The sequence below is a fragment of the Aythya marila genome (genome assembly GCF_965140915.1).
Source record: "Aythya marila genome assembly, chromosome: 1".
Lineage (NCBI taxonomy): Eukaryota > Metazoa > Chordata > Aves > Anseriformes > Anatidae > Aythya > Aythya marila.
Window position 1 is genome coordinate 155058730 of NC_139042.1, and position 27718 is coordinate 155086447.

The window sequence follows — 27718 nt, forward strand, 5'->3', positions numbered from 1 at the left end:
ACCTGTATCCAGCTCTCTGCACTGGCTCCTTCCACCTGCTGCCCCCAGCTTGGACTGGTGCACGAGGCCACAGAGAGGCCAGGCAGAGCGGTATGTGCAAACGTAGCCTTCTATTTCTTTCTACAAAGCAGGTTTTTCTCCACCCCAGAAAGGTCTTTCCATTGGGAGGACACTTATCCTTTGTTTATAGGGAGGAATGCTTCTGTGATACGCAGGCCCTGCAGGCTCCTGTTCGCGCAGCTGAATCCATGTGGCGGCTGGCTCAGGCTGGTGGGGTCCTGATGCTGCCTCCGGCCACCCGCGAGCACCGGGGATGTCCAGCGGGGCAGGCTGTCCCCACAGTCCTCACAACTGACCCCACCCTCTGTTGACATTTGCTTCTATTACTCAGTGTCAGGCTTGGCTAAACTCTCTCCCCAGAGGATTTGTTTTGTTTCTCAAGCTCTCCTGCCAGGCCTCATCCATCCCAGCCAGGAGTCCTGCCTCCTTGAAGAAAAAGTCCATTTGCTCTTGATGGAGAAGGAGAGACTTCTGCCACTGTGACTCAGCAGCAATTATGCTGCTTTTCAGGCAGTTTCTTAGGATGTTCCAGAAAAGGAGCTGTGCAAGCCTCGTGTGGAAGCTCAGCAATCCCACTGTGGCAAGGACTAAGCCGTGGCGGCCGGGATCTTGGCAGTAGGTCCAGAAACACATTGAGAACTGGTGTTCGAACGTCAGGATCACAGTTGCTCTGACAAAGCAGACCGACTCTTAAAATCTGGGTTACTGTGTTCTGTGCTTCAGGCTGAAAAGTTTAACGTGCAGTTCCCAGATCAATGTGATCCGCTAATGGGTTCAATAAGGCCCCTCAAAGCTTTAATATTCCGAACAAAATGCACCCTCCCCCCCAAGTCTGCAATTACTGCCACTGATGGTGATAACACACACCCCGAACCTAAGTAAAAGCAGCTGAGATGTTTGTGACACTTGGGGCAGACTTCACAAGAGCACTTTAAACGTTGCTTGAAAGAGGTCTTAATGCACTTAATATATCGTGATGTTGCAGAGAACAGCATTAAATAATCACATAGGGGAGAAAGGAAACTTGTTAAAAGCTCCCCAATTTATTATACGCAGCTTGATGCACAGGCTCCCATTCTTCTGCGACAGCATGATGTGCCACTTGATGGAAATCATGAGGGAACGGTTATAGAAACGCCTGGCTGGCACAAAGCGGAGGCGAGACTTAAAAAACTCTCGAAAAAAGGAAACAAGCAGCTTGACGGACCCGAACCCCTTCCGTAACTTCGTGCCTGCGCACCCCCCGAATTACCGAGAACGGTTTCAGGGCGTTATTCCCGCAGCCGGGTCCCCACACGGGCCCTTTCCCGACCCCCCTCAGGCTGCGCCCTCCGTGCCCGGGGCGCAGGCACGGCCCCGCCGCCCGCCTGCTTGCGGGGAGCCCGGCTTGCGGCGCCGCTCGCCTCGGGCTGCGCTCGCTTCCCTGCCAAGTTTCGGTGCTTTGCTTTCGGTTTGCCCAGCGGGAACCCCCGCGGGTGGACGTCCTGTCACCATCACGGCGGGAGAGCGGGAGGCTCGGGGCAAGCGGGAGTGCGGAGCCCCCTGCTCTGCCACGGCATCCCGCGATGTGGGTCCTGGCTTTCCTGCTAACGATGTGGGCTTGGGGGGAGGAGTAAAAAGGAAGAAAAGGGGCAAAAAAAAAAAAAAAAAAAAAAAAAAAAAAGAGGAAAAAAATGAAATAAAAAAGAAAAAAACAACACAAGAGGAAAAGAGCAATGGGAAAAGCAAGGAGAACAGCGCCAAGGAAAAGGAGAAGAAAAAGACAAAGGCTAAGAAGAAGACGCGGAGAGAGTGGGGAAGCGGGGCCGGGGTACGGAGGAGCGGCCCCAACACCCGTTCGGGAGCGCTGCGGCGGCAGCGGGCAGCCCCCGGCGGGGCGGGGCGGGCCGGGGCGGGGCGGGGGGCGGCCGGGGGGCGGCCCCGCACGCAGGCGCGCTGGGAGCCCGGGGCGCCCCACGCGGGCGCTCCCAGAGCCTCGGCGGCGGCGCCCGGCTCGGCTGCGAGGGGGCGCGGGCCGGGGCCGTGCTGAGGGGGGGCGGCTGCCGCCGCGCCCTGGTGCTGGGCTGTGCCCGCTGCCATGGGGTAGGGAGCGGCGGGGGGACGCCGCCGGGCTGCGGCCGCCGTTGGAGCGCGGAGCCGGGGGGCGGCGGCGGCGGCGGGGTCGGTGCCGGGGGGGCTGCCCCGGTGCGAGCGCGGCGGCGGCGGCGGCGGGCGGAGAGATGGTCGCGGAGTTGGTGAGCGGCGCCCTGGGGCTCGCCCTGTACCTCAACACGCTGGGCGCAGACTTCTGCTACGACGACAGGTAGGGGACACGGGGGAGGGATGGAGGGAAGGAGGGGGCTGCCCACCTGCCCCCAGCCCCCCGGGAGCCGCCGCCGTCGGGCGGGTGTCTGTGCCCCCCACCCCGGCCGGTAGCTCCCGGGGGAAACCCCGCTTCGCGGCTTAATCCGGGCGCGATTAAAACGGGTGCGTAATTAACACGTACCGGGGAGAGCGGCGCGGGTGGGTGAAGTTACTGACCGTGCTGGGGCGCTTCGCCCGCCGCCGGCCTGAACCCCCCCAGAGGCCAGCACGGGGCTGCTCTGACAGCTCCGCGCCGGGTCCCGCAGCCCCCGGTCGGCGGGTGGTGCTGCTCGGGGCCCGAGCTGTCCCCGAGGGTGGGAAGGGGTCAGCTGCATCCTTGGCTGGGCTTCTGCCTCGGTCCGAGGCAAAATGAAAAATCCCAAGCACCTGCCTGCAGCCCGCGGGTTGCCACCTCGGGGGTCTCCCCATCCTGTCCCGCCGTGGTGTGGGGTGCTGCACCTGCTGCGCTAGGGCCTCGCTCTGTTCTAGCATCATCCTGCACTAGGGCTGTGGCCACAAAGCCCCCCGTGCTCGGGTGGGTGCTGGGCACCATGTCCCCTGCAGGTCCTGGCACCTCTGGTTTTGGTCCTGCAGGTCGCTGGTATGAACCTGAAGTCCCGTGAAGCGAAGTGTTGTAGGCTCGTGTGAGCCTTCCAGTTACGGATGAGGGTTTTTATTGTTTAAATCCGCCTTAAACTTAACCTGCAACTTAAAACTTCATTCGTGAATGGTAAAAGAAAAAAAAATCAACTGTTACTCTGACAGGCGAGGTCTGAGTTGGATCAATAGAAAGCAGTGAATATTTTGACACACTGACACTGTTTCAGACCCGCTTGTTTTAGTTAAGAGCTGCAGGAGTTGTGGAATATTTACATAAACCCAAGTGGCATATGTTGCAATATTTAGGCAAAACTGGGTTGTTTAAGGACGTGCTTACAAGCCTGTCCTGCAGGCCAGTTCAGATTGGCTGGGGATGGAAGGCAGTTTGAAATACTACCTGATGTTATTGATGTGGAGGTCAGGGTTACTCTTGATCTTGCCTGAGTGTGCTTTAACACGGTTGGGAAGTGGGGATGCATGAGTGTCATCAAGGAACGGGTGGAAAAGGTAATAATGCGCTGTCTTCCTAATATTAATCCCACGCTATTTAAGAGGTGTTCCAAAACACGGCAGTGTTGGTATGTTTACCTTCTAACTAAAGAAAGTACTTCTCATTGTAACTAAGATTTAGGTATTCACTAGAGTGCTCTAAAAGCCAATTAATGGCAATTCTGTATGCGGGGTCATCTAATTAGGATGCCTTTCAACTGCAGCCCTGGAAGGGGAAAGGCAGAAATGGCTGTTGCATGCTGGTAATTGTTGAACTAGAAATGGTTATCTATTCAAAGAGGCAAGGCTCTCAGACCTAAAGTATTCTTTTAACTGTAATCACAGAATCTCGCTGCCCTGCAGGAGCCTACTTGAAACATAACGCTAGAAAAGGAGGTCGATGCTGGAGCTGCAGGACACAGCCCTCCATGTGGGAGATGGATCATGCTACTAACTTTAAGTGAATCAAGATTGTGCATTTAAGCTAGGAACCTGCAATCTTTGTTTCAGGAGGGCAGCATATTGCTACAGCTTTTTCTGCTTCCATTGCCATTATATTGAAATTACATCAGGCTGTTCTTTTTTTTTTTTTTTTTTTTTTTTTTAATATAGTGATCAAGCTTACTATATAAAGGGTTTCTGTAATTGCATTCTGTATATTTTTTTAATGTAGGTTGGTTAAGATTAAGTGGCATCGTAAAAACTTCTTATAACAAAATCAATTTCCCAATGGTAAAACTTAATATTTTAGCGGCTGCACAGCACCAAACCAAAGACTGTACGGACAGTGATATAACAAGCTTGCTTGTAGTCTGGGGTTTATGACTTTATATCAAAGGATTCAATATTTTATTTCCTACCCTTCACCCAATTAAGCTAAAATTGAATTTAAGCTCTGAGGAAGTTGAGTTTAAAAAAAAAAAAAGTACACATTCTCACTTTTCATCATGAGTCTACCTAACTCAGCTGGAGAGATATGTGGCATGAGTGTAATCAGTGTAAACATGATCTTTATAATCAATATGTCAATTGATTATTTTGAATTAAAGTGACAGCTTCTAAATCTGAGAGCTAGGATAAAGAAGAAACAATGCCTTTTTTTTTTTTCCTCTGTGAACCTAGAAAACAAGCTTTTGTCACCCTGTTCTCTGCTGCTGCAATTTTCGCAGACAGCTGTGATATTTCCTAGTTATGTGTGTAGATTACTGGGGGGAGAGAATCCTCTTCCACCAACCTCCTTGTTAATTTAGGAACTAATATATTTCCCATTCTCTTTTTGCATATTTGTTTTAGAAGAGATGAATATGGGAAGAGGGGGTGGAAATATTTTGATGTTCGACTAATGCCACAGTGAGCTCACATGGCATGCTAATAAAGCTTTATTTATTGCTGAGCAAAATCATTTTGGAAACAATAAGGAGGGGTAGCGAGAAATGCAGTTTTGATTTCTACGGAAGTGTTGAAGATCTTCATTGTTGCGCTGAGTTAAATCCAGATTCCTGCCAGATTAAGGGGGGGCTAATCTCTAGTCACTGCACATACAGTCCTTGTTTCATGCTAATGTCTACCAGTATTACAGGAGGGAAACTTGTGGCTGCAATTAGTCTGACACCCTGGTATCATTATTTTCCTTTGCCATGTAAGCCCACCCTAAAGCAGACAGTTTGACCTGCGGGTGCCTCGCGTTGAGACCGTGGTCCTTCGCGTGACCTGTGCTAAGTAAGACAGGTCCCTGTCAGTTTGTAGCTGAGGTGTGGAAGATTTAGTGCTCCAAGTATCCTGGGGTCATATGCTGCTGCTACAGCGCACACGTCAAAAGCAACTCATCCGTTGAGGTATTCCTTTGTACTCCTAAACATGAGAAGAAAGGCATAGTTTAAGGAGGGTGTTAGGAAGAATCTATAACCTCCAGTGGTGTATTTTCTCTGTGGCCTGCTGTATATATTTTCCAGAGCACCAGTTTTGTCAGGCTTGTCTGCCTCTGTGTTGGATGCCTCCATGAGATGTGGTAGCACTGACCAGATTTCTGTAGCTTGTGCTGTGTTCAGTAGGCCTGAACGGGGCAGTCTTGCTGATGGTAGAAATGACATCAGGCAGCCTGGTTTCAAAGTTGCGGGGCAGTATTACAAGCTGCATTGAAGAAATTCTAATGAATGCCTTCACAGTGTAGCGTCAAACGAGCATAATTTAAAAATAGGCTGAGGCTGTGCCCATTGCACAGTACCTCTGTTGGGTCTGACACATGAGAATTAATCTAGCAAGTGACCCAAATACAGGCTCTAGAAGTACAAGTGTAAGTACACTGGGGAAAATTACTTGCCATCTGTTTCCACGTTGTATGTGTATATTTGATTATTAATTTACATTTGTGATTTTTGTGGCTCCTTTTTGTCATCTCCTCTCCATTTCTCAGCACCAAGTGTGTTATCTCCAGCAGCTTGCAATAGATCCAGTTCTCAGGTGACTGCAGTCTCTTCAGTTTCAATAGTGAGGCTGGTGGTCAGTAAAAATGGGAAGAAGACATTCACAATTTCTCTGCAGCATTTTCCCATTGTCCCTCCTTTACTCTCTTAAATGTGCTAATTTAAAGTGACCCTTAAGATAATTTGCATATGAAACATGGCCTTGTATGTGCTGATAAAGCAAAACATAATGCAGCAAAGATGCCTGAGTAACTGAAGCAACATGGTTTTCAGCTATTGTAGTTGAGGACCAACCAAGCAAACCAGTAATTGACTGTCTAATGGGATGAAGCTGGCATGATAATGTTCTATTACTGTGATACCTGTTCTATTTTAAACGCTAAACATCATCTAAAAGTATATTTGGCTTTAACTTTAAAAAACATTTATGCATAAAAAATTTGTGTTGAATGAAACACCTTAATCAGAATGTGAAATCTGTTTCATCAAAATAATTTTTTTTTCCTCCAGTGGAGATGCTCTAGTATAGGGATTTTTGGAAGCAAAAAAGAAATTGTCCTTGCAGGCTTTATTTTAAGATTTCTGTTGCATATATATCACTAACATAAACTGTGTCACTTTTGGTAGGTGGTTTAGAGAATAAATTCATTACCGTTAGCAGATGGAGAGTCTCCCTGCGTCACTGGCGGGATGCATCTCATCTGCAGGAAGTTCTTCCAGCGCACAATGGAGTTACAAATTCAAATGATCCACTTTCTCCTGCATTTCCCATATGTATTCCAGCTGCACTTCTGAATCCTTTAAGTTTGCCAGAGTGAAAGTTGCTCAAAAGGCACAGAAGTCTCTCATCTCAATTTGTTAACCATCTGATAGCTGCAAGAACGCTGAATTAGAGCTCCTTTGCCTTCCTCATCTGGAAGTTTGCCTTTTCCTTGTTGGCTGCTAAGATTATTTTTTTTTCTGTGAAGTTGTCTGAAGCAGGCTTTGCTGTTTGTTTATGGAATTTCTTTCTTTAGCTGAAATATTTGATGTTTAAGCTGTAGATGTGAGCCTGTTGGCAACCTGTGGTGAAAGTTGCTCCAAATTGGAAAAACAGACTAAATTTTAAGAGAAAGATGCTTATTCTCATTGTTACTTATGTGAAACCGAATCTGTTTCTTGGGCCAATTCTTATGGTTAGATTTTAATAGGTTTTGTTTTTGAATTATTTTAAAGGCTTGATATATCACTTGGATCAACTGTCTTTTTTTTATATATAATAATTTTTAAACTGTTCACCATCCCTAATTTTTTTGTCAGAAATGGTTGATTGAAAGGTGGATTTATTTTACTGTAATCTGTACCTTCTGCCAGAAGTTTTGTTTTTGGGTGCTTTGACCCCCAATTTTATTTATTTATTTTTAATTTCTCTTGGTTGCAGAAGTCTATTGTTGGCCTTTGAGGCTTTGCAAATGTTGAACCTCCCATGCTTTTTCGCCTGGGGTGACTGATTCATATAAACCTTTCTTACCTTCCTTTAAAATGGGAGCTCATGGGCAGGCTAGTTAAGTCAGGATAACCATGGCATTTTGTTTCAGTTCTAGATCAGGCTCCTAAGTCATGTATCTATAGCCTCAGGATAGTCCTCTAGACATGGGATATGTATGTTTATGGCTTGCATGGATGGTCCCTCCCAAGTAAGCAGCAGAAGGTGCAAATCCTATAATTATGTTCCCAGTTTCATGCTCTGAAGAACTCTACACTGAACTATTTTTCTGTAAAGCCTAGCCTATTGCTGAATGAAACTTGAAGAGACAAAGGGCGTTTTTTTGGAAACACCTGGGATATTAACAGGTTGACTCTACTGCTCAGTTTGTTCCATCAGTGCAGTCAAAACACCTTGCAGACTTGTGAATGGATCGTAATGGTCATCTACAAAGGTAATGGTGGGTACTTAGGCTCTGCCCTCTCCTGATGGCACAGCACTCATATTTGTCAGCTTCTTGCAAAACAAAGAAACCTGATGGATTGCAGGAATGGCAGTTGAGGATCAAGTAGCATGTTAAACTCTATTTCACTTTGAGGGACATGCCACTAACTAGAACTGAGCCAGTGAGTGACATTGGTTGTGGCTCTGTGAGAATGGATTTAAGAATGGGGAAAAAAAACAAAAAAAAAACAACCACCACCAGCTGTGCAACAACAGCATGGAGAGGTGGGTGAGAAGCAGCCTTGCAGACACTGAGGTCAGTGCAGAAGGAGGACAGGAAGTGCTCCAGGCACACAGCAGAAGTTCCCGTGTAGCCTGCAGAGAGGCCCCTGGTGGAGCAGACTGTCCCCCTGCAGCCTGTGTGTACCACATGGAGCAGATCTCCACGCTGCAGCCCATGGAGGAGCCCCTGGTGGAGCAGGTGGATGTGGCCTGGAGGAGGCTGTGGCCCATGGAGAGCCCCCGCAGGAGCAGCTCCCGGGCTGGAGCTGCAGCCTGTGGAGAGGAGCCCACACAGGAGCAGAGGGTCTGGGGGGAGCTGCTGCCCGTGGGGGACCTGTGCTGGAGCAGTTTGCTGCTGATGGATAGACCCCCTGGTACAGACCCATATGGGAGTGGTTCTTCAAGAGCTGCTGCATGTGGGCAGCCCACGTAGGATCAGTTTGGGAAGGATGGCATCCTGTGGGACGGGCCCTATGTTGGAGCAGGGGAAGAGCATGAAGATGGAGGAGTGGTAGATTATAAAGTGTTAGGGACTGACCACAGCCCTCATTCCCTGTTCCCCTGCGCTGCCTGGGAGAAGGGGAGAGGGGAAGGTGTGTTCAGTTTCTAATCTGTTAGTAACAGGCAATAAATTACATTAATCTCCCTGCACTGAGTCTGTTTTGCCCATGATGGTAATGGGTGAATGATCTCTCTGTCCTTATCTCAACCCTTGAGCCCTTTTTCATTATATTTTTCTCCCCCTCCTCTGCTGAGGAGGGGGAGTGAGAGGAGGAGAGAGAGCTGTGCGGTGGTGCTGAGCTGCCCGCTGATGTGGAACCATGGTGCTAGGACACTGGGAATTATGTTGGCTTTTGTTTTATGTTGGCTTTAGGAGGAGATTTTTCAGGAATAGTGGGAGGTTTCAGCTGGGGGTAAGACGTTTACTGTCTTCACATCCCTTCTTTCCTTCATCTCATCTCTTTAATTGCTGTTTGTTTTATTGGAAACACTGTGCTTTCAGCATAAGCTATTTTTTCATATTTTTTTTTTTCCAGTGGTTTATACAAATGGCCCATATACGTGCTGCAAAACCTGTTACAAAATCAGTGTAGTCTCTAAAAGAGTGTGTAGGAGTGCATGCAGTCAGAACAGTAAATAGAACAGCAGACTTTTGTTTTATACCTAAAACTTGAGACGGAGTCAATTCTGGCATCTGCCTTCCAGCAGGGAGCTGGACGAACTTCCCTTTGGAGTCTGCCACAGCAGCTCCTGAATTTGTTTGTGGGGTCACTATGTGCTGTGAGCGTTTCCCCCTCTTTAGCAGTGAAGCGCGTTGGCCTCAGCACTGCTCCTAGCCCAGACAGCCCAGGAAGCCCCGGGGTGAGAGGTGACTGAAGGAGGACTTTCCACATAGGGGTACAGACCATTACTGTGGTAGGCAACTGGACTGGTCTGTGGCATCCCCTGTTACTCGGTTATATTTGTATGGCTCTTTTTTTTTTTTTTTTTTTTTGCGTGGCCTTTTACTCTGCTGCTTTGAGAAGGCAATTAGATCCAGGCATAAATCCAGATGAGATGCTCGCAGTCACCTTTCTGGACACTGGAATAGCTTTCCTAATCCCAAATAACACCGTGTATTTCTCTTACTGAAGTGGAAGGAGCCTGTACTGGCTTCAGTGGGATGCTGTGAGTGCAAGAATACATTTGTTGTTCTGTTATCAACCCTCTGCTATATAGTCTTTTTCATGCTTAATACTCTTTTAAAAACCACCACCACCAACAAAAAAACCTTTATTTTCAAATAAAAAACACTTGAGAGAATACTATGCCTTGTCATATCCTCTCATTTCTGTCAGTTATGTGGAGGTGAAGGTGCAATCATGCCTTTGCTTGTGCTCGATACTGTACTTATTTGATTTGAATGCTTAGTGCGTTTGTGGTGTTGATTGTTTTAATTATTTTAATGACAAGGTGAAGAAGAAATTAGGCTCAGAAATAAGGCTTCTTAAGATACTGCATCATTTTGTGAGTTATTCATCAGTCCTCTAGATACCACTAAAATAAGAAGATATTTGTTTTCTTGGATGAAGACTATTTATTGACCAGGCTGTCCATCTTGATGCCGGAATTGCACCAGTGAATCATCCTGGGCAGCTCCTGGATATTGGATGTGAAGCTTTGTTTGGAAGTTTGGTTTGTGGGTCTCTAGCAAGGATGTTCTCATTCTGCCCCTCCTTCTTTTTGATCTTCCATATCTTCCCCCAGCAAATCCCATGCCAAAAAGGAAGAAACACGTTACGGTTCCTGAGCAAATACGTCTGGGAATGGTGTACATCTATTTGTGTATTTCCTTGCTGAAAAGCTGTGAATTGTAACAAGAATTTCCTTGTAATAAATTCCGTGGAGCTTCGGTGCATGTTCTTTGTTTTCCCCAAACAATTTCCGTTGTACTTGAGGAAAATTTTAAAGCTTTTTTTTTCCCCTTGGAGGGAAGGAGGATCGGTTTTGCAAAATTAATGCTAGTTGCAGAAGAAAGGTTTCTTTCTTTAATTAATTATTTGTAATTAAACTTCTGATCTCTTTACATTTTTATAATTAAAGCAGAAGAAAACTAAGGCTTTTTAAAAATCCTTTGATCTGAATTAGGATTTCAGTGCCAAAAAATAATTTAAATGCTGCATAGCTATATAAAAAAAAAACCTTGCAGAAAGAAAAAGTACTAAGAGAACGATGAAAATTTTTAATCAAATAACATTGTGTTTTTGTGTGTAGCAACTTTTTTTGGTAACACAAGCAGTTCTTTATAGCTTCCTTTTAACACCAGTATACTTGAATAAATTTTGTATCGTGTGTGAGAAGATAGAGCTGTATGTTCTACTTCATTTCACAGTACATTACTCATCTCCTATATGTAAATTGCTTGAATTGTTAAAAATCGTAGTATTTCTCTTTAATAAACACCATGCATCCTGGAGAATTGTTGACGTGGTCCTTTTTATCTTTTTTAAGAAGACAGACTTCACTATGGGGAAAGGCCAGAAAGTAGATAGCTGCTTGTATTGCTTACCTCCCGTTAAAAAAGCAAACTCCAAGCTGGATCCCTTCAGAGCACCATGCAGGCTGCCTTTTGCTGCCAGCTATCTTCATGCTCCTCTTGGTCTTTGCAGCGATTGCAGGAATCAGCTCCACACCAGGTCTGTGTGAGCCTGAGTTAACACTTGCGGCACCCTGAGTGTGGTTATGGGGCGTATGGAGAATTGCTGGCAGGGGCAACCTGAGATGAAAGCCATACCCACCCCACTAGGCCTGGGGTTGTGTGTCTGGATGAGCCCCGAGCTACTGTGCAAGCCATTGCATCTCATGCTGCTTCCGTTTCCCTTTTCACCGTTTCTACTTGTAACATGATTGCAAGCTCTTGGCAGCTGAAATTGCATCTTTAATATGTATGTTGCATTGGTTGGTTCAGCATGATAAGGGCATCTGGGTGTTTTAAAAGGATGGTTTGGCCTTAAAGGAAGGAAGCTTAATGGAAGTCCCTGTATATGTGTTCCTTTTTCCATAAAGTTGCTGCTTGTCCACAACATATTGGCCATAGTGCTGTGGGATTTTACCTACTTGTTTTGTAAAAAGCATCTCTCTAACTGTTTTGATTCATGTTGAATGAGTAGGTTTGTATGTATTCAAAACAGAATCCTGAATTATCCTGATTTATGATGGACCTAGGTGCTTGGAGCTTTATGGCTGGCTGATACAGGGTTAAAACAAGAAGGAAGGATTACACATCCATGCAGCAGGAAGCTAGTTTGTCCTCTGGAATTTAAAGCCTGCTTTTAGCACTTGACAAAGAAAATAATGTAAGGATATTAAGAAAAAAGTAAATGTTTATAACCAAACAAAATTGATTTGCTGAGGCATAATAAACCTGTGAGAGATTCTGTAGGTAATTCTTCTCCTGTAGGGGACAGTCAGCTCTTCCTTTAATTTTTCTTCTTAATGTTTCAATTTCAACCATTGTATGCAATCTCTTCTGAAAATAGTTAAAGGCCACCTCATCTAGGGTTTTGGAAACTGGTGAGGTGGGAAAAAGATCCCACAAAGAAAATAAGGTTTAAGAAGTATTTGCTTTCACCAGCTTTTGTGCTACATACTTAATCCACTAGTGTGTAATGCTAAGAAGTGTTAATATTTGATGTTTTACTCTTGAAAAGTGATAAAAATACCAACTGTATAGGAATTGAAGTGGTGTTTTGTCCATCTGATGCTAAGATGTGTGCTCAACATACTGTATTTCAGAGCTGTTGACTTGATGTGTTTGGGAATCAACTGTTTTTGCAGGAGAAACAGGAGGTTTGGTGCTCTTCATATTCTGTAGGTCTCTGTGCTCCTTGGGGTTAGTGCTGGAAAAGGAGCTTTGTCTAAACAGAAAAATTGGATAGTACAGACAGGTCTGCACGTGCCATGGTGATGTGCACAACACACGTATGTTGAAAGGCTTTGACGCAGTAGCTTGGAGCGAGGTACCACCCTGTTAGGCACAGTTTCCAAAAATCACGTTGTGCATGCATGATATTTACGTCTACCTACCTGACTCTCTGCTTGGCTTGTTCTGAACATCTTGCAGTCTGAAATTTGTGGATTTTGTACAGTAGCTTCTTATAGGTGAGGAGTTTCGGTTTATGTTCGCACTGTGCTAGTTGTTAATGGTGTGAAAAAGTGTATGAGCTCGTTTTGCAGCTAAAGGTTTAAATGTCAGTTTCTTATTGCTGAATCCCAACATGATACAGTACCTTTTTCTGAATAAGTGATTCTAAAGCATACAAAAAAAAAATGCTGATACACAAGTAAATGTAAGTATGGAAAAGCTTATGGGATTCTGTCATGAACACTGTTATTAAAGACTATGTCTCATTCTTTCCGTAAATATGTAAGAAAAATCTAAGTGATTTGGATGAGAATTTTCAGTGATGGGTGGGATTAAAATCAGTTTTTGAGAAGCTCTGCTTTTTTCTGGCCTAGTGTAATTTAAACAATACTGCTTAAAAGTGTAAGTTGCACTTGATCGCCTTAGCGTGGGCAAGGCTGTAGGGACATCTGTTCATTGTGTAGCACAGTGGGAGTGATGGCTGAGTGTTTTCGCTTGAACAGCAGCCCTGAGAACGCTTTATTTTGCATACCTCCTTTAAGATAAGAAGTTGCGGGGAAGCATGTGTGTAGAGGATAAAAAAAAAAAAAAAGCACAATATTATATTTTATATGCTGTATTATGTGGCTGGGAAGATACTAGTGAGTGAAGAGTATTTGTTTTCCATCCTTATTTTTCATGGAATCCTATATAAAATGCGTGAGATAGCAGAATGCTGTCCTGCTAAGGAAGAGCAGATACTGTGATAATTCATAGCATGAGCCTGAAATCATGCCAGTTAGTCCTTCGCCAAGGGTAAGTGATCACACACTTGTAGAATAAGCTGCTCAAGGAAGACTGCTCATCATGCCATATTTTGTTTTGTAAAATGCAAAAGAACCCTGTGCGTAGCAGGACAATTGCATTTAATATGCATATTTAATTGCACATACAATAACGGACATTTTTCATCTTAGTATTACTTGCAGTGCTATCTTATGTCTGCGCCAACAGCGCAGGTCATGGAGGGAGTGACGGGATGGACTGCAATCAGTGAATCTTCCAACAGAGTGATTAAATTAGTATCAAATTATGCCCTCAGGAATTTCTAAACTCATAAATATAGTAAGCAGTATGGTAATCAGAAAAAAGCATGTTGTTTTTTCTAGTCAGAGTCTTGGTTTCTTTAGTCATTGTTCTGACTTTCAGCAGGAACTCGTGTGCAACAGTACCTTCTGCTGTTTTACTTTCTGCAGCAAAAGATCTGTGTTGACTTTGCAGTTTTATTTTTTTTCTGCTGAGGGTTACAAGTTAGGTACATGGGTTGCCTTTCACTATTTGTTCTAAATAAAACTAAATGAGGAAGCAAATGCAGAGATTATATTTCAGCTGTTGCATCAGGAACTGGCTAAACGTTGATTTAATTGAATTCAATTTAGACTGGTTGAATGTTGCTGCTGTTGTAATTAAAGAAAGAAAACTGCAGCTAACTAATCTGTTTTTCTGTCTCTTGTACCTGCCTGAAATTTATTCCTTTTCTAAGTACAAATGAGCAAGTATCCAGCTAAGCAAAATCAGTCTTTGTGCCTAGATGATTATGCACTATTTCGTGCTTATTGGAATGGAAAACATTAGCAGATTGGAAAGGATGAATGGCCTGCTTAATAATATCCAAGAAGGAAGAAAAATGACTTAATAATCTGCTTTAGTGACGATCTGTTTATTGCATCCTAATTTAGATAAGGTCAAGATAAAAGCAAATTATTTTGTATGTCCTACGTGTCAGTAAGAGATAAGACAGCAGCACAGGCCTCAGGTTTGTGGTGAAGACGTCTTTCTTTACAAACGCTTGGACATGTGTTCAGCTTTTCAGATGTAAATACTCCCATTAGATGAAATCTTGGTCCAACTGGAGTCGATGGTAAAACTCATGGCAATTTAAATAAGGCTAGAATTTCATGAATGAGTTCAGTGAGACTACTTGTATGCATAAAGTTAAACACATGGCTAAGTGTTTGCAGGATAGAGGGCCCGCAAGGATACAGGAATAAGACCCTTGTGATGCAATTTGAAGTCTGACCTGCCTTGCTGTTGGGTGATGGAGAGCTGCAGTGAGGAAGTCGGTGAACCTTTTGGGCATAAACAAACACTGAGTATATAAAACATCATAAATAACTACAATTCATAAAATGCTTGGTTGGTCCTAAATAATGAAGCAATGAAAATGTTTATGGGCTGTGCTTGTTCTTGTAATATATTTTTATTTTATATTTTTTGGCACAAATGCACGTAAGGAATTAGTATCATTATTATGCTTTGTTATTCAGAACTACTTGGTGTAGTGGGTGCAGCTTTCTTTTGGAAGGGGAAAGAGGCAAGACAGAAGGCACAGGGCAGCCCCTCACCCTCAGCCTCATACTCAGTCATAGAAGTTGTGAAATGTTTGATAATTATGTCAGTTTTTGTAGTTGTCATGTATATTAACTACTTAATTTCATATCGTGCCTGGTAAAGAAACACTCTGTGCATTATCGTAATGTTGACGGCTCTCACCATCTGAGGCTCTCCTCTCCAGATGTTTCACTGTTTTGCAAATTTGATTTGGAGCTGCTTGTACAGCAGAACAACTGTCACATACATTAACAGATCTCTATCTCTCTCTTTGTGGAAAGTATCTTTGCAGAGCCTAGTTTCATGTTTCTTGGCGACAAATACTATTTGAACGACTGCCTCCTTAATCCTCTGAGATTTAGATAAGTACAATTTTCCAGGTTTTTGAGGGAGTCCTAATTTACATTTCATAACACATACACAACCAAGCAGTTAGCATGAAGTCTTACAGCAGCCTGACAGTCCTTTGTGCCTATGGAAACAGTTACACAATGGTGCATGTGCAAATAATGTTATCAGGTGCCCTTTGTGTGTGTTCACCCGTTTTACCTAGAGTATACTAAAAAGCTGCAGCCTAATTCTCATTTAAATAAAGCTAGGTCTATTGCAAGATGAACTTGCATAAAGACAGAAACACTGAGGTCTTAAGAAAATAATAGCTGCTATTCATTCTTTTAAATGGCTTCATTTCGGCATGCTGTTGATGATATTTTTTTTCTTTGAGCATGGCATTAAATGCTAGTGCCAGGAGGAACATCCCCCCAGTGGGGAGGTTAGATTCAGGCTGTAACCTTTCCTTTGTCCTTGCTAACTCTCCTTACAGGTGGATGCAGAACCTTGTTCTTCCTCCAGGTTGGAGGCTAATATTCCCTATATTTCTGGAGAATAGAGGTGAACACACCTGCTACATTATCCTGCTGATTACGCTGTCTAGTTGCTGTTGGGGAATAGGGAGTTGTAGTGGGCAAGTATATAACAGGTGAAGTGGCGAGGCGGTGGGAGGTGCAACACTGGGACAGAGCTCTTCAGATGTTGTGTGCACAGGCGTCTGGGGCAAATGCTTTCTCACTTCTCATTGAGTGTTTGGGGTTCTTAAGCTTTGTTTTTTATTTTTGTTTCATACTGATAAGTTTCATACCGATAAATCCTACTGGATTTAACTCCATTCACCAGAGCATCTTTGGGCCCAGCTACTCTGCCAGTTTTTATCCCACTGTGTAGGGAGTGATGCATTAGGGTGCTTCAGGAGCACTCGAGTAAAGTTTTTATCCTCCCGAAAGCTTCAGACTGAAGTGGATGAGAAGAGCAATGCATAGGAAAGAGACAGCATATGCATAGTATTCCTTCATGTTAATCTTTATGTTGTATTTGCAGGTACAAGAGCCATCTACAAGTTAAAGTGAGGAAAGGTCTGGAAAAAGGAGAAGCAACGCAGAAGATCTAATGGAGAAGGGAGAAACGAGTTACAGCCTTGGTAGTGTTTAGGTGCGTTGGATACAGAGGATCTAAAGCCAGTACACAAACTGAGAGGAAAATTGCCCTCAGTGTGTTAATGCTGCTGCTGCATTTGCTGAAAGAGACATTAGTCCTGGATTTTGGCAGTCTCAACCGTTTCTGCTGTAGCAAGCCAGGCTGGGTCAAACTGCTTAAACCAAAGATGCTTGCTTTGCCGAAACAAATCTGAGATCGATCACGTCATTAGCATGACTAATGGCTTGAAAAGGGGTAGCTGCTTGTGGTGTAGGTGGTGATGAGCAGTTGGTGGTGATAATCTGATCAGACCATACCAGTGAAGTCTGTCCAGAGAGGTCTCCTTGGATTTCACTTTTTTTGCCTTTCACGAGTTTTCAGCTTGCTCTTCTAACCTGTTCTCTTTCTCCGTCTCCCTGGGTGGTTTTCTCCTCTCATGTTTCCTACAATGGAAAGCTAATAAGACATATACAGAAAACAGACGCTGGAACCAAAGTAGGAAAAATGAGCAATGGCTTAGTTAATGGAGTTTGGCCCTTTCAAGGAGAAAGACACAATGTAGACTAAAAAAGATAAATTGCTTGGGAAAGGAAAATGGATAAAACAATGTGGCTGAAGACAGAGGCCCAAGTGTTACTGTGCAAAAATTAGATTGCTGCAGAAGCTAGGGTTTGTGGCTGCCTTGTTTGGCTATTCCTTACACTAAGTCCTAGTTTGGGACAGACGGCAGTGATGCAAAGCACTGTTGGTTTTGGCTGGTTCTTGCCAAGGCCTCTGTGTGGCTAATGAAGCGCTAGTTTTTAACCTAGTCTTGGCAATAGCAGTTTGAATGGAAGGCCAGACTGAACTATCAGCAGAGATGATGCTATTTTTAGGGGTATGTATGTGAAGAAATACTTGATGATACAAAGCTATAGAAACTCTTGGAAAGTGGCACTGTGTTTGTACTTTGAATGTTTAAAGAAGTTTTCAAATCCCTATCAGCATGAGAACTGACTGTGAATTTCAAACAGAATTGCACAGCATGTGGCATTCATTTATAATCCCATTATTAGATTAAATGTTATGAATTAAACAAGTACTCTTTTCCCTGTGTTTGCTTAGGCTCTTGTTATGGAAGGGAAATGTGCATCTGCACTACCAGGTAAATAGACCTTGCCTTTTCTTTTGGGCTTTGTCTTCTTTCCTATAACATCTACACCTTTAAGGACAAAGGCAAAAAATCGATTTTCACATTAAAGAATAAATGATTTGTAAAAACACATTAGAGCCCAGGCCTCTAAGACTTGTGGACTGAAAATGGAAACATAACCACAACTAGCGTATTCTGAGACAAGTTCAGTGTGGAGTTTTACTGAAATGTTTAGGAGATGCTCTTGAGAATGTCGAATGAACCTTTAAAAGATTTCCCGCATTTGCCTGCATATTGTCTGACTTTTGATGCTGGCACAAGCTTGGTAGAAATGCATGATGTAGTTAGAATTCTGTCAATTTATTGTGAAAAATAGAGCAGTGGTCATTTTTTTTTCCCCTCACACTGGTGGTTCATATATCTACCTCTCTGGTTTTAAAGCAGGAGGAAAATACACTGAGATTTTCAAGGTAACTTTTATTAACACACCATTTTATTAGATGGAATGGATACTTTAGCCAGTGTTCACTTTTAGCTGATATAGCAATTCTTGTAATACATCAATGTTCTGTGTATCAAGTTTGAGATCCAGGCTTTGGGCATAGTGGTGTGGGCACAATCTGCTCACACAGATGAGCCAACAACAACTACAAAGAAGTTGTTGTGACTTGGCAGTGCTGCGATCACCACAGCTATTAGTCAAGGTGCTAGGATGAAGTCAATTCAAGTGGTAATTGTTGTTTTTTGAATACTGCTATTATATAATAAGAATGGTTATACATGAAACTAAAAAAAAAACAAAAAAAAAAGCATAATAAATTGTGACTATTCAAGATAGCTAATGCTTTTTATAGCACAATTTCATCATTTGCTTTGGTGTATAGTTAACCATCTGAAGTCCATGTAGCCATAATAATAATATTCTCCTTTCCAAGGGGATTTAGTTGGAGTTCTGGAGTCCTTGCAAATATGAGGGACAATGGCAATCTGTCCACTGTGATGGAGAACAGCAGCAAATCATACAGGCTAAGGGCTGACATACATTCAGTTCATTCTTTTGAGTTTCTGATGTCTAAATATATTCCCAGAGTGTTACCATCACTGTACTTTTGCCTCATTATTAACCTGAGTTACTTGGATTTAGACATTTCTGTGTATCTGCAGTTTGGGTGTTTCAGAAATATGAGCTATATCCTTTCTAATGTATTATCTTGAGTATTGTATCAGCCAGATCTTTGATGAGTTGGGTGTCCACTACCTGAGAGAATGCACAAGTGTAAGCTGTCCTAGTCCTAAGGTGTATGTAGTTCAGGCCCTTATTATGGAAACCAAACCAACATACTTTATCTCTCCCTGCCTGTTTTTTATGTGACTTAGTAGGATTGCTTATATAAACGTATGACTATCTTATTTTTTTTAAGAACATAAAAATCTTAAAGATTTTGCTCATGTTTTAATTCCAATTACCTCATCAATACCTATAGCATGAAGTAATGGAAATCTGTATCTGGAACATTGGCGTGGGGAAAATAAATTACAGGTAATGTTTTTCATCAACCATAATTAAAAGAATGATTATTACAATCAAAATTAATTGCATCTAATAATGACTGTTTTCCTTTTTTTGGTAACGAATCTGAGTCTTTCTCTGATAATTTTCCCTTCATGTTTCTGAATGCTGTTGGAAAATTGTATTTTGCTGCTTCTTTGTATCAATTTCTAAAGGGGATTCAGTACTTTCTGAAGGCAGCTATGTATTTTTTAAATCACTGGTCTGAAATGCGTTGGTTAACACGTATTTACTTTGTTTTTAACAATGAAATCATAGAATCAACAGTGCCACAAGCTAATCTGTGGATTTGCCTGAGGTGGTGTTGTGAGCCTTCAGAGTGATATATTTGAAGTTGTGCTCATCCGTTGATCTGAGTAAAGTATGCACCTTTATACAAAGACCTGGGTATTGTCATAGATAATTTTATGAATGTTTCTGAAGTGGAATTTTACTAAGTCTTTTCTCTTTTAGTTACTTCTGTTTTTCACTGTTTGTTTTTTTTTTCTTTCCCTTCCCTGTACTAATCATCTAGTATTTGGAAAACAATTATTTTTTTTCTCTCTATATATATGTGTAAAAAAAAAAAGAAAAAAGCTCTACTTGAAAGAAATGTTGGAAACAAGCCTTTTTCTATCATCATAGACCATGAACTGTGAAAGTGACACAAGCTCAACTAATCTTCTTGCATTTCAATATTAAATTTGTTCTATTTTTCACCTGTTTTTTTGTTGTTGTTGTTATTCACTTTGTCCCTATCCTCATGTTCTTTCCTACCTCACCCTTAGATCACACCTTCTGTGATCTGAGAAGGAACCTGCTCTGAGCTTGTTTGGTATCTTGCAGAAGGGTGTCTTCACTGATGGATTGGATTAATTAAATGTTGTTACTCGGTTCTCTGAATCTGATCTGTGTTTTGTTGCTTCTTATAATTCATGTAACCTGCTGCCTCTTGCAGGTTTATGACTTTGGTAAGGACAAGCGTCAGGATTTTATGCTGATGAACACCGGTAACAGCCTCTCTTCTATATTACCCAAAGTTCTTGAGCTCTAAGAGAGGGTAAAATAGAAAAGTAATAGGTAACAGGTTATATTACATATGTGCTACTGATGAGCTGCAGCATACCTGTCGGTGCACCTTTGTTAGCAGGGCAAATCTGTGAGTCTCTTGCCCTTGCCAGAAGACAGAGCCACCTTCAGATCCGGAGCATTGCCTGGCAGTCCCAGGGACGCTCTGGTTTCCCAAGAGCGGTTGCTGAAGGCTGGGCATGACAGCCTCGATCATGACCTCTGGCTGTTCCTCCCCTGCCTGCCTTGCTCCTATAATCCTGCAGCAGCTGTCTGAATTTCCTTTGATTCCTCTGGCTTCAGCAAAGCTGCAGGGGCACTGGAAACCTGGCCCTGACCCCTGCTGAGCTGATGGAGATAAGAGCAATGAACATCATTGCCAGTGAAACGTGTGTGCCGCTGCCCTATTTCGAGTCAGCGAACACTGGGGATTTGCTTTCTGAGGATGATCCATGCTCCTTCTGCCTGCCGCTGGTCCCAGCGGTGCCGGCTGTGACCCCCTGTCCCCCTGCCCCTCGGGTGGCAGGGTAATGGCAGGCCGTGAGCCCTGTGGCTGCCGGTGCTGAGAGGAGTGGAGAAGGAGCAGGTTTGTAGGCCAGATCCTACTGGCTCTGACTGGGGCCTGCTGGCTCTGCAAGGAGTGCCATGGGGAGCTAGTCAGCAGCGGGCTGAAAGTGCAGAGCTGCCCCTCTGTTATTCAGGAACATTGGACAGAATCGGTGGAACAAGCGTCTTGGGTTTTAAGTGATGTCTCACTGTCTGTGGAGTAAACATTCCTTTGATTTTTTTTTTTTTTCTCCCTGATTATTATTATTTTTAATTTTAGAATGGATTTGTGCACTGTCTATGCTTAGGAACAGTACTTGGTAGTTGATTTACTTCCTTTCCTACAAAGCAGCTCCAGCAAACTGATATGGAAGTGGCTGAATGTGTCAGCTGCAGAGTGAGGTGGCTGCTGGTGGGAAGGGTAGAGGCTGTTTTGGGTGGTTGCAAATACTGACAGCCAGTTTGAACACACCCCTCAGGCACCTGTCAGTACTCCTTAAACCTATCTGTTTGTCTGTTAAAACTACTTGTTTTACTACAAATTAAGAAATAAATGTTCACCTTTTAAATTCATCTGGATTAACTTTTATTAGCACAGTCTGCTTTCTCTTTTCATTTTAACTCTGCTAGGTGTATTCAAATACTTTTCCGCATGATAGGTTCAAATGCTGAACCTTTTAAAATAATTTTTCAGGATAGATTGCTCATTTACTTCTTCTAGAACTTCTATATCACTCTGTTAAATAATGGATTTCTTTAATGCCTACAAATGTGGAGAGACAATACAAAGGTTATTGCTTATTATTTCAGCCTGCAGACACTCATTGAGAAGCTGAACTCCACAATAACTTTCACTCCCCCATAGCTCCTCTAAGCTGCCAACATTGAATATTAATTCAGCATAACTGCTGAAGCATGCACATAAAGCTAACAAATGCATTTGTGCACAGATTTATGATGTCATGAGATTAACAGTGGATATTCCTCCCTGTTTTTTTTTTTTTTTCTTTCTTTGTCATTATCAAAGTGTCAAGATTGTGGCTTTGTTACAATGCAGGTGGTGCGGGCTTGGCTTCAAAGCCTCCGTCAGGAGCCAGAAAATCCCCTCTTGGAAGCGTTTGGTTTCGAAGCATTGCCCTTTGTGCAGACAATGGCAGCGTTGCTTGGACAAGCTGCAGGCGAAGGCAGCATCCCGAGGTCCCTGCTGGCAGTGCCCCCAGCGACCTGCAGCACCCACATTGCCCTCCCAGCCTCCGGAGAGCATCTGGAATCAGAGTGTAGGCATGGCAGCAGCCTGCTTACAGCTGCCTGAACTGGCAGCGGGGTGTAGGAATGAGTAAGGCAAAGTTAGCGTTATGAATGCACGCAAACAAGTTTTATGAATGCTATCATATCAAAGTGTTTGCAAAGCAGAATGAAACAAAGCCCTTCCTGGGCGTTTGCTCCTTTGTGTGCCTCATGGCTTCCTGATAAAAACTTAATTTGCCTGTTCTTTTCCCTTCTTTTAAAGCACTCAGAAGTGTGGATTTATGTATTGGAAAGGGGAGTCTGTCTTTTATCTCTTTCCCTTTTTGTGTCTGAGAAGCATTAGGAAGGAAAATAGCAATGCATTGAATTGGGTTGAAATCACTTTTCCCCATTTTTGAAAAGGACTTTTCTGGCCTGTTAACTCCAGTTTGGGCTTTGAAAATTCGCAGCGTATATAACTTCCAGTGTGACTCACAGTGAACATGGGAACGCTGGATGGGTGCTGACATCAGATCCTCCTTTGGCCGTTCTTCAGTCAGCCCAGTACAGCCGCACTCTGCTGTGCCAGTGGGTCTCTGCAGGTCTTCCAGCTTAACTCACTCACATTTTATCATTGCCCAACTTTGAAACTTGTATATTGTTTTAGTGTCTGAGGAGATAGTATACAGCAGGTAAGAAGTTGTTAACCTCATTAGAAAGGAGTTTCTGAAAAACTTTCTGGTTGCAGTCTGATATTCCACAGAACGAACTTAGTTATTTATCCTGATGTGGATATTGAGTTTATCTAGATTTTTCAGTTGTGTTACCCTATGTTTTTCGTGTGGTAACGTTTTCAGACTCTTCTCCTTCATGGTGGAAACACTAACTGGTAATTCATCCTTTTTCAGAAGGATTTTGAAAATGACCTAGAACAAATGACACAAATGTTACAGAAGTGCTTTTGGTCAGGTGGCTTTTCTGAATCTTTGTATTGGTGTAGCTGGGCACTGCTGGCTGTAATGGAAGCAAATCTACTGGCAAATGCTTCCAAGACATTTTTTTTTTTCCCTTTCCAGGTATTTTATACTTCTGATATCTACTCAGATATTTCTTCTTTGAAGTGATTTTAATTTTGGGTTGGTGAGTAATATTACTGATGATGCAAAGTCTGAAGGGAGATGGTTAGTTTTTAAAGTATTTTTGTTAATAGTTTTCTATATATTTGAAAGACCAGCCTTTTGCAGAGCCTCTCCATTTGTTTATTTATTTATTTTTGTTTTACCTACCAAGACGACAGGCTAATCACACTGTTAACTTTATACAATCAGATGTGCCAGTTGAATGCGCAGATGGAGAATATCTATTGTGTATGCCGGTGCTTCAGGGTAGGTGTTCCCACAGTACAGATGTGTGTAAGCAGAAGTCACATTTGCATTTGCTTAGTTTGAGGTTTATTTTAAATTCTGATTATGTTTGAGCCTCTCTCTCTCTCTCTCTCTCTCTCTCTCTTTCTCTCTGTTTTTCTCCTAAATAGGTGGGTAGAAGAACCACGAGGTGAACTACTGGTTTCAGAGGGTTGTAGTTCTGAGTTGTGTAAGCTCTTAAATTGTGTATTATCTGTTTTGTATTGCAAATGCCTTTTAAAAGAGATATTCAACAGATGTATTGTAACTAGACTCTATTGGAAAAGGTTACAGCCTGGAGAGGAATGTCCACTCCACACTTTAAATCTCTTTCCACTGAAAGTTTCCTTTGTTGCCAAGGAAATAAAACAATGATTATGTTATGGGGCTGACAGTTTTGCTAACAATTCTTATTCCCAGAACAAGACTGACCTTGTTAAGTTGTTGAGGATGATGTAAAATTCAGGGACTCCTATTAAATTTCTTGATGGGATTAAAATATAAATTAACCACTCCTCCATCTCCTTTCTCAAGGGGATAGAGAAAAAGAATCCATATTTTATGGGTTTTGGTAATGGCAATGTGTAAGTGGGCTCTGTCCCTTCTGATGATGTAAAGAACTCCATCGACTGTCTAAGCTCAGTTGACTTTACTGAGGATTAAGTGTGTTGGGGTTCTCCCTGCTGCATTTCCCATTGGTACTTTCTACTACTCCTTCAGTGATGTAGGTCTTTGCCGGGAGTAGGAGAAGCTGTTACCTGTGCACCATTTGTAGCCATCTGATTCCTGCTTTGTCTGTTGATAGCGAGAGGTGGTATTTTCATCTCTCTTTTTTTTTTTTTTTTTTTTCCCTTTTGGTTTATGTACATAAAGAAAATAATTAGAGGTAATAGTATTGTTTGTGCTCTGCAGTTAGCAGCGCTGGTTTAGGGCACTGGGCATACAGTTCTACTGGGTACACTGGAAAGGAGGAGGAAACAAATGGGTAGTTGTTCCCATGGTGAAAGGATGTTGGCCCAAGTGCTAGTCACTGTTCCTTCCTCCTCTAATTCAGAGCATCAAATAAGACTCAGGATCAAACGATTTCCAGTGACATTGAGGTGCTACATCTTCGCTGTCTTTCCCTAGCTGTTTATGAGAAATAAGGAGGAAATGATCTCTTTCCTTACTTCTGAAGCTGGAAAATGGTGATGGCTGGGTTGTTGAGCAGAGAGGAAACCCAAGTGGAGGGAAGCTGAATGTTATTTTTTTTTCCTGCTCTGTTTGTTCTTACTATATGTTTGGGCAGGTGGTCCTCAATGATAGCAAATACCAGGAGCCTCTAAGATGAATGGAAAACATTCAGAGGTGTAAAATGCTCTCACCACTGTGTGTTACCTGATTTTGTGCGAGAGAAGATGGAATCTTTATTTTGTTATGAACATTGCCAAGCTGCACCACAGAGTTGCTTCTGAAGCTATCAAAAACTACAGTTTTGCTGTGTAGTTCATTTCTGATAAAAACTTGAGCCTGAAAATGTACTAGTTTTATGTAATTAGTTGTGCTAATTTGCCTAGCTTTCTCTTTAAAAAAAATAAATGTAGATCTAGTCAAAGGATGATTTCTGGGTGCTCTTACGTTGCTCAGAGAGAACAAAGATGTGCAGATCCAGAGATATTTCCAGCATATCCCCCCCCCCCTGCTTTTGTGCACTCAGTGAATTTCTTTACAAGAGAGACTTCTCCCCTTCTCTTTTTCTCTGAGTTGAGTAGTAGTTAATAATAACCTTGGGAAATAATCACCCTGTGGTTAGGAGTAGATTCTGACTTCTTAGTTTAAATTTTCAAGATAAAAAATGACCAAATAGAGTGGCTATAAATGTACAGAATGTATCAAGGTAGCCACTGTGTTTTAAAAATCCTTCTTTCCCTGTAATAATTTATTAGAAAACTATAATGTAGGAAGATGGTAAGGTGGAGACTAGCATTGCTGTTGATCTGCTATATTTACAAGTCTTTTTTTAACCATGATTACTAGAAAAATATCATCCCCAAATCAGCGGCACATCTTTTATCCTCCTTTTGAACAAAAAAGAGAAAAAATAGGCTGTGTTATTAGCTCTGAGTTACAGTTTCAGCTGATGTAAGTTAATATATAGCTAGTAAATAAAATTTGGCTGACTCACAGCAAAAGAAAGATGTTCCTTATTTCCGCTTTCAGTTGCAGGAAGAGGGCAGACTGATTTTTGAGAACAACTACAATTATGACAAATTAGAGAAATCAAAATATTCTACAGAAACATGCAGATTTCAGAGGGTTGCCTTATCCTAGACATGCAGGAAAGGAGAGACATGATGCAAGTAATGTAGTTAAACAGGGTCATGGCATGGGCTTCGGTGGGGATCGCTAGTAAATAATTTGCACAGTGCAGGAGAGCTTCCTTCCTTAATTGTTTCCACCTGGTAGCAGGCTATTGTCAGATCAGGGACCTTTCTGCCCCTTTGAGCAGCACTCTGAATGAGAAATACACAGTGTGTTGTGAATAAGTAGTGTTTGGATAATAGCTAATTCTGTCTGGCTTCATTTTATAAAGCTGTTTGGAAATGGGATAGAACAGCATTCTCCTTCAGGGATACATGTTTTCCCATTGTGGTCTCGCTTGGGAGACTGTCTTTCTTGGTTTTTATCTTTGTATTGCTGCTTCTGCTACTACAAGAATCATGATATGATTTAAAATACCAGTATAAAAATATGAAGTTACGCCAACTTTTTAAAGCGCTGTGACCTCTCTGTTTTAGAAAAAGGCACATGCAAGTTGTTCAGAAGCGTGCTGCTGTAGTAGAAAATGAAGTAATAAGTCCTTTCTTACACTCTTTACTTTAAATGCTAGGAAGGAGATGGATACATTAACTTTGTGTTTGTCTTGCCTAACACAAAAAAGAGAGAGGAAAGGACATACATATGAAGTGATATCACTACTTTATCTTGGAAAAAAAAAAAACATAATGAATTCTAATGTTAGCACTCTCTTTGGAAATAAGCTTGTCTCATCTAATGGAGCTGTTGTATTGTGTAAAAATTCAGTCCAGTTTTTGTGGCTGGAGACCAGAGTGTGAAAGTCCCTTCTTTTGCCTTCTTTTGTAATCTATGCCTCTTTAACAGTGTACTTGATTTCTGCCTTCAAAGTCTTGGAGGACCTGCAAAAAGTGAAATGGAATAAGCTTTCATCAGGATTCAACTGAAATGTGCTGTTTCAAGGCAAGCATACAATATAGGATTACTGCAGACTCCTTGTTTACACCTATTTTAGTTTCACAGTCTCATTTAATTTCTCTGAAATGATGGTACTGTAGCCTAATTAATAGTTCATTATATTTGTAGATGGATTTGGGAATCAAAAATTTAAAATTAAATTATGATGATTAAAAACTTGGTAGCAATGAGACTTTTGGATCTCTAGACATATTAATAAATGCAATTGCACTGGTTACTGACAGCCTATTGCTTGTGTTGGACGGACAGCTTTGTCATGACTGAACACACACGTTTGCTTGTATGCCTACGGTTCCTGACACGGAGCAGGAGGCAGAGGAATGCATACCACTGGGGAAGAATTATCTGCCTGGGCTCAGTTGGCTTCTAGGAGCTGCTTGCTATTAGTTGTGGAATATTAAGCAGGGGCGAATCTGCCTTAGTATGTTGGAATGAGATTGCATATTTCATTAAAACCTAATTTGTTTTTCATGGGGAAGTACCAGAGGCTACGGCAATTACCATACTTGTAAGATTGGAAGAAAGATGCTTGGATGAAATCTAGCAAACAGGACTGTCAGTGCTCATTTAGAAACTCCTCTGTGAATCATTTTGAACTGAATTTGCATGATTGTAGCAGACCCAGAAAACCTTTTGCAACAATTATCTACTGATACCACCCTATAATCAGCTGGAGATGGTGGGTACACTCCTTCTAAACCTTTTGTCTTTTTCACTGCAGTTTCTGGACTCTTCAGGCCCTTCTTCCCCCTCTTAGGGGTGTCCTGAGGTGCCCCAGAGAAGGTGCTTGAAATATTGTGTGGAAAGGAAGAAGTCCAGGATGGAGGGCTTTTGCCAGAAAGATAAGATTCTATTTTTTCTTATTATTTTTTAAGATCAGATCCTATATCTTTGGAATTGGGCAAGATGTAAGGGCCAAGATCTTGGAAGGCGTATATAAATCCCTTCTCTTGAAACCCAGATTGAAAGTC

General features: G+C 42.4%; 1 protein-coding gene across 3 annotated transcripts in view; it reads left to right on the top strand.

The window, feature by feature from the left end:
• Positions 1 to 1728: 1728 nt before the first annotated feature.
• Positions 1729 to 27718, top strand: part of TMTC2 (transmembrane O-mannosyltransferase targeting cadherins 2) — a 261535-nt gene continuing 235545 nt past the window's right edge. For 2 of the 3 annotated variants that reach the window (XM_082773154.1, XM_082773155.1), the window contains exon 1: positions 1729 to 1870. In XM_082773154.1, coding sequence (XP_082629280.1) covers positions 1776 to 1870 — 95 coding nt within the window. In that variant the 5' untranslated portion in view covers positions 1729 to 1775. Of the gene's footprint in view, positions 1871 to 2073; positions 2363 to 27718 lie in introns of those variants that run through there. The other variant, XM_082773156.1, reaches the window with a different exon arrangement.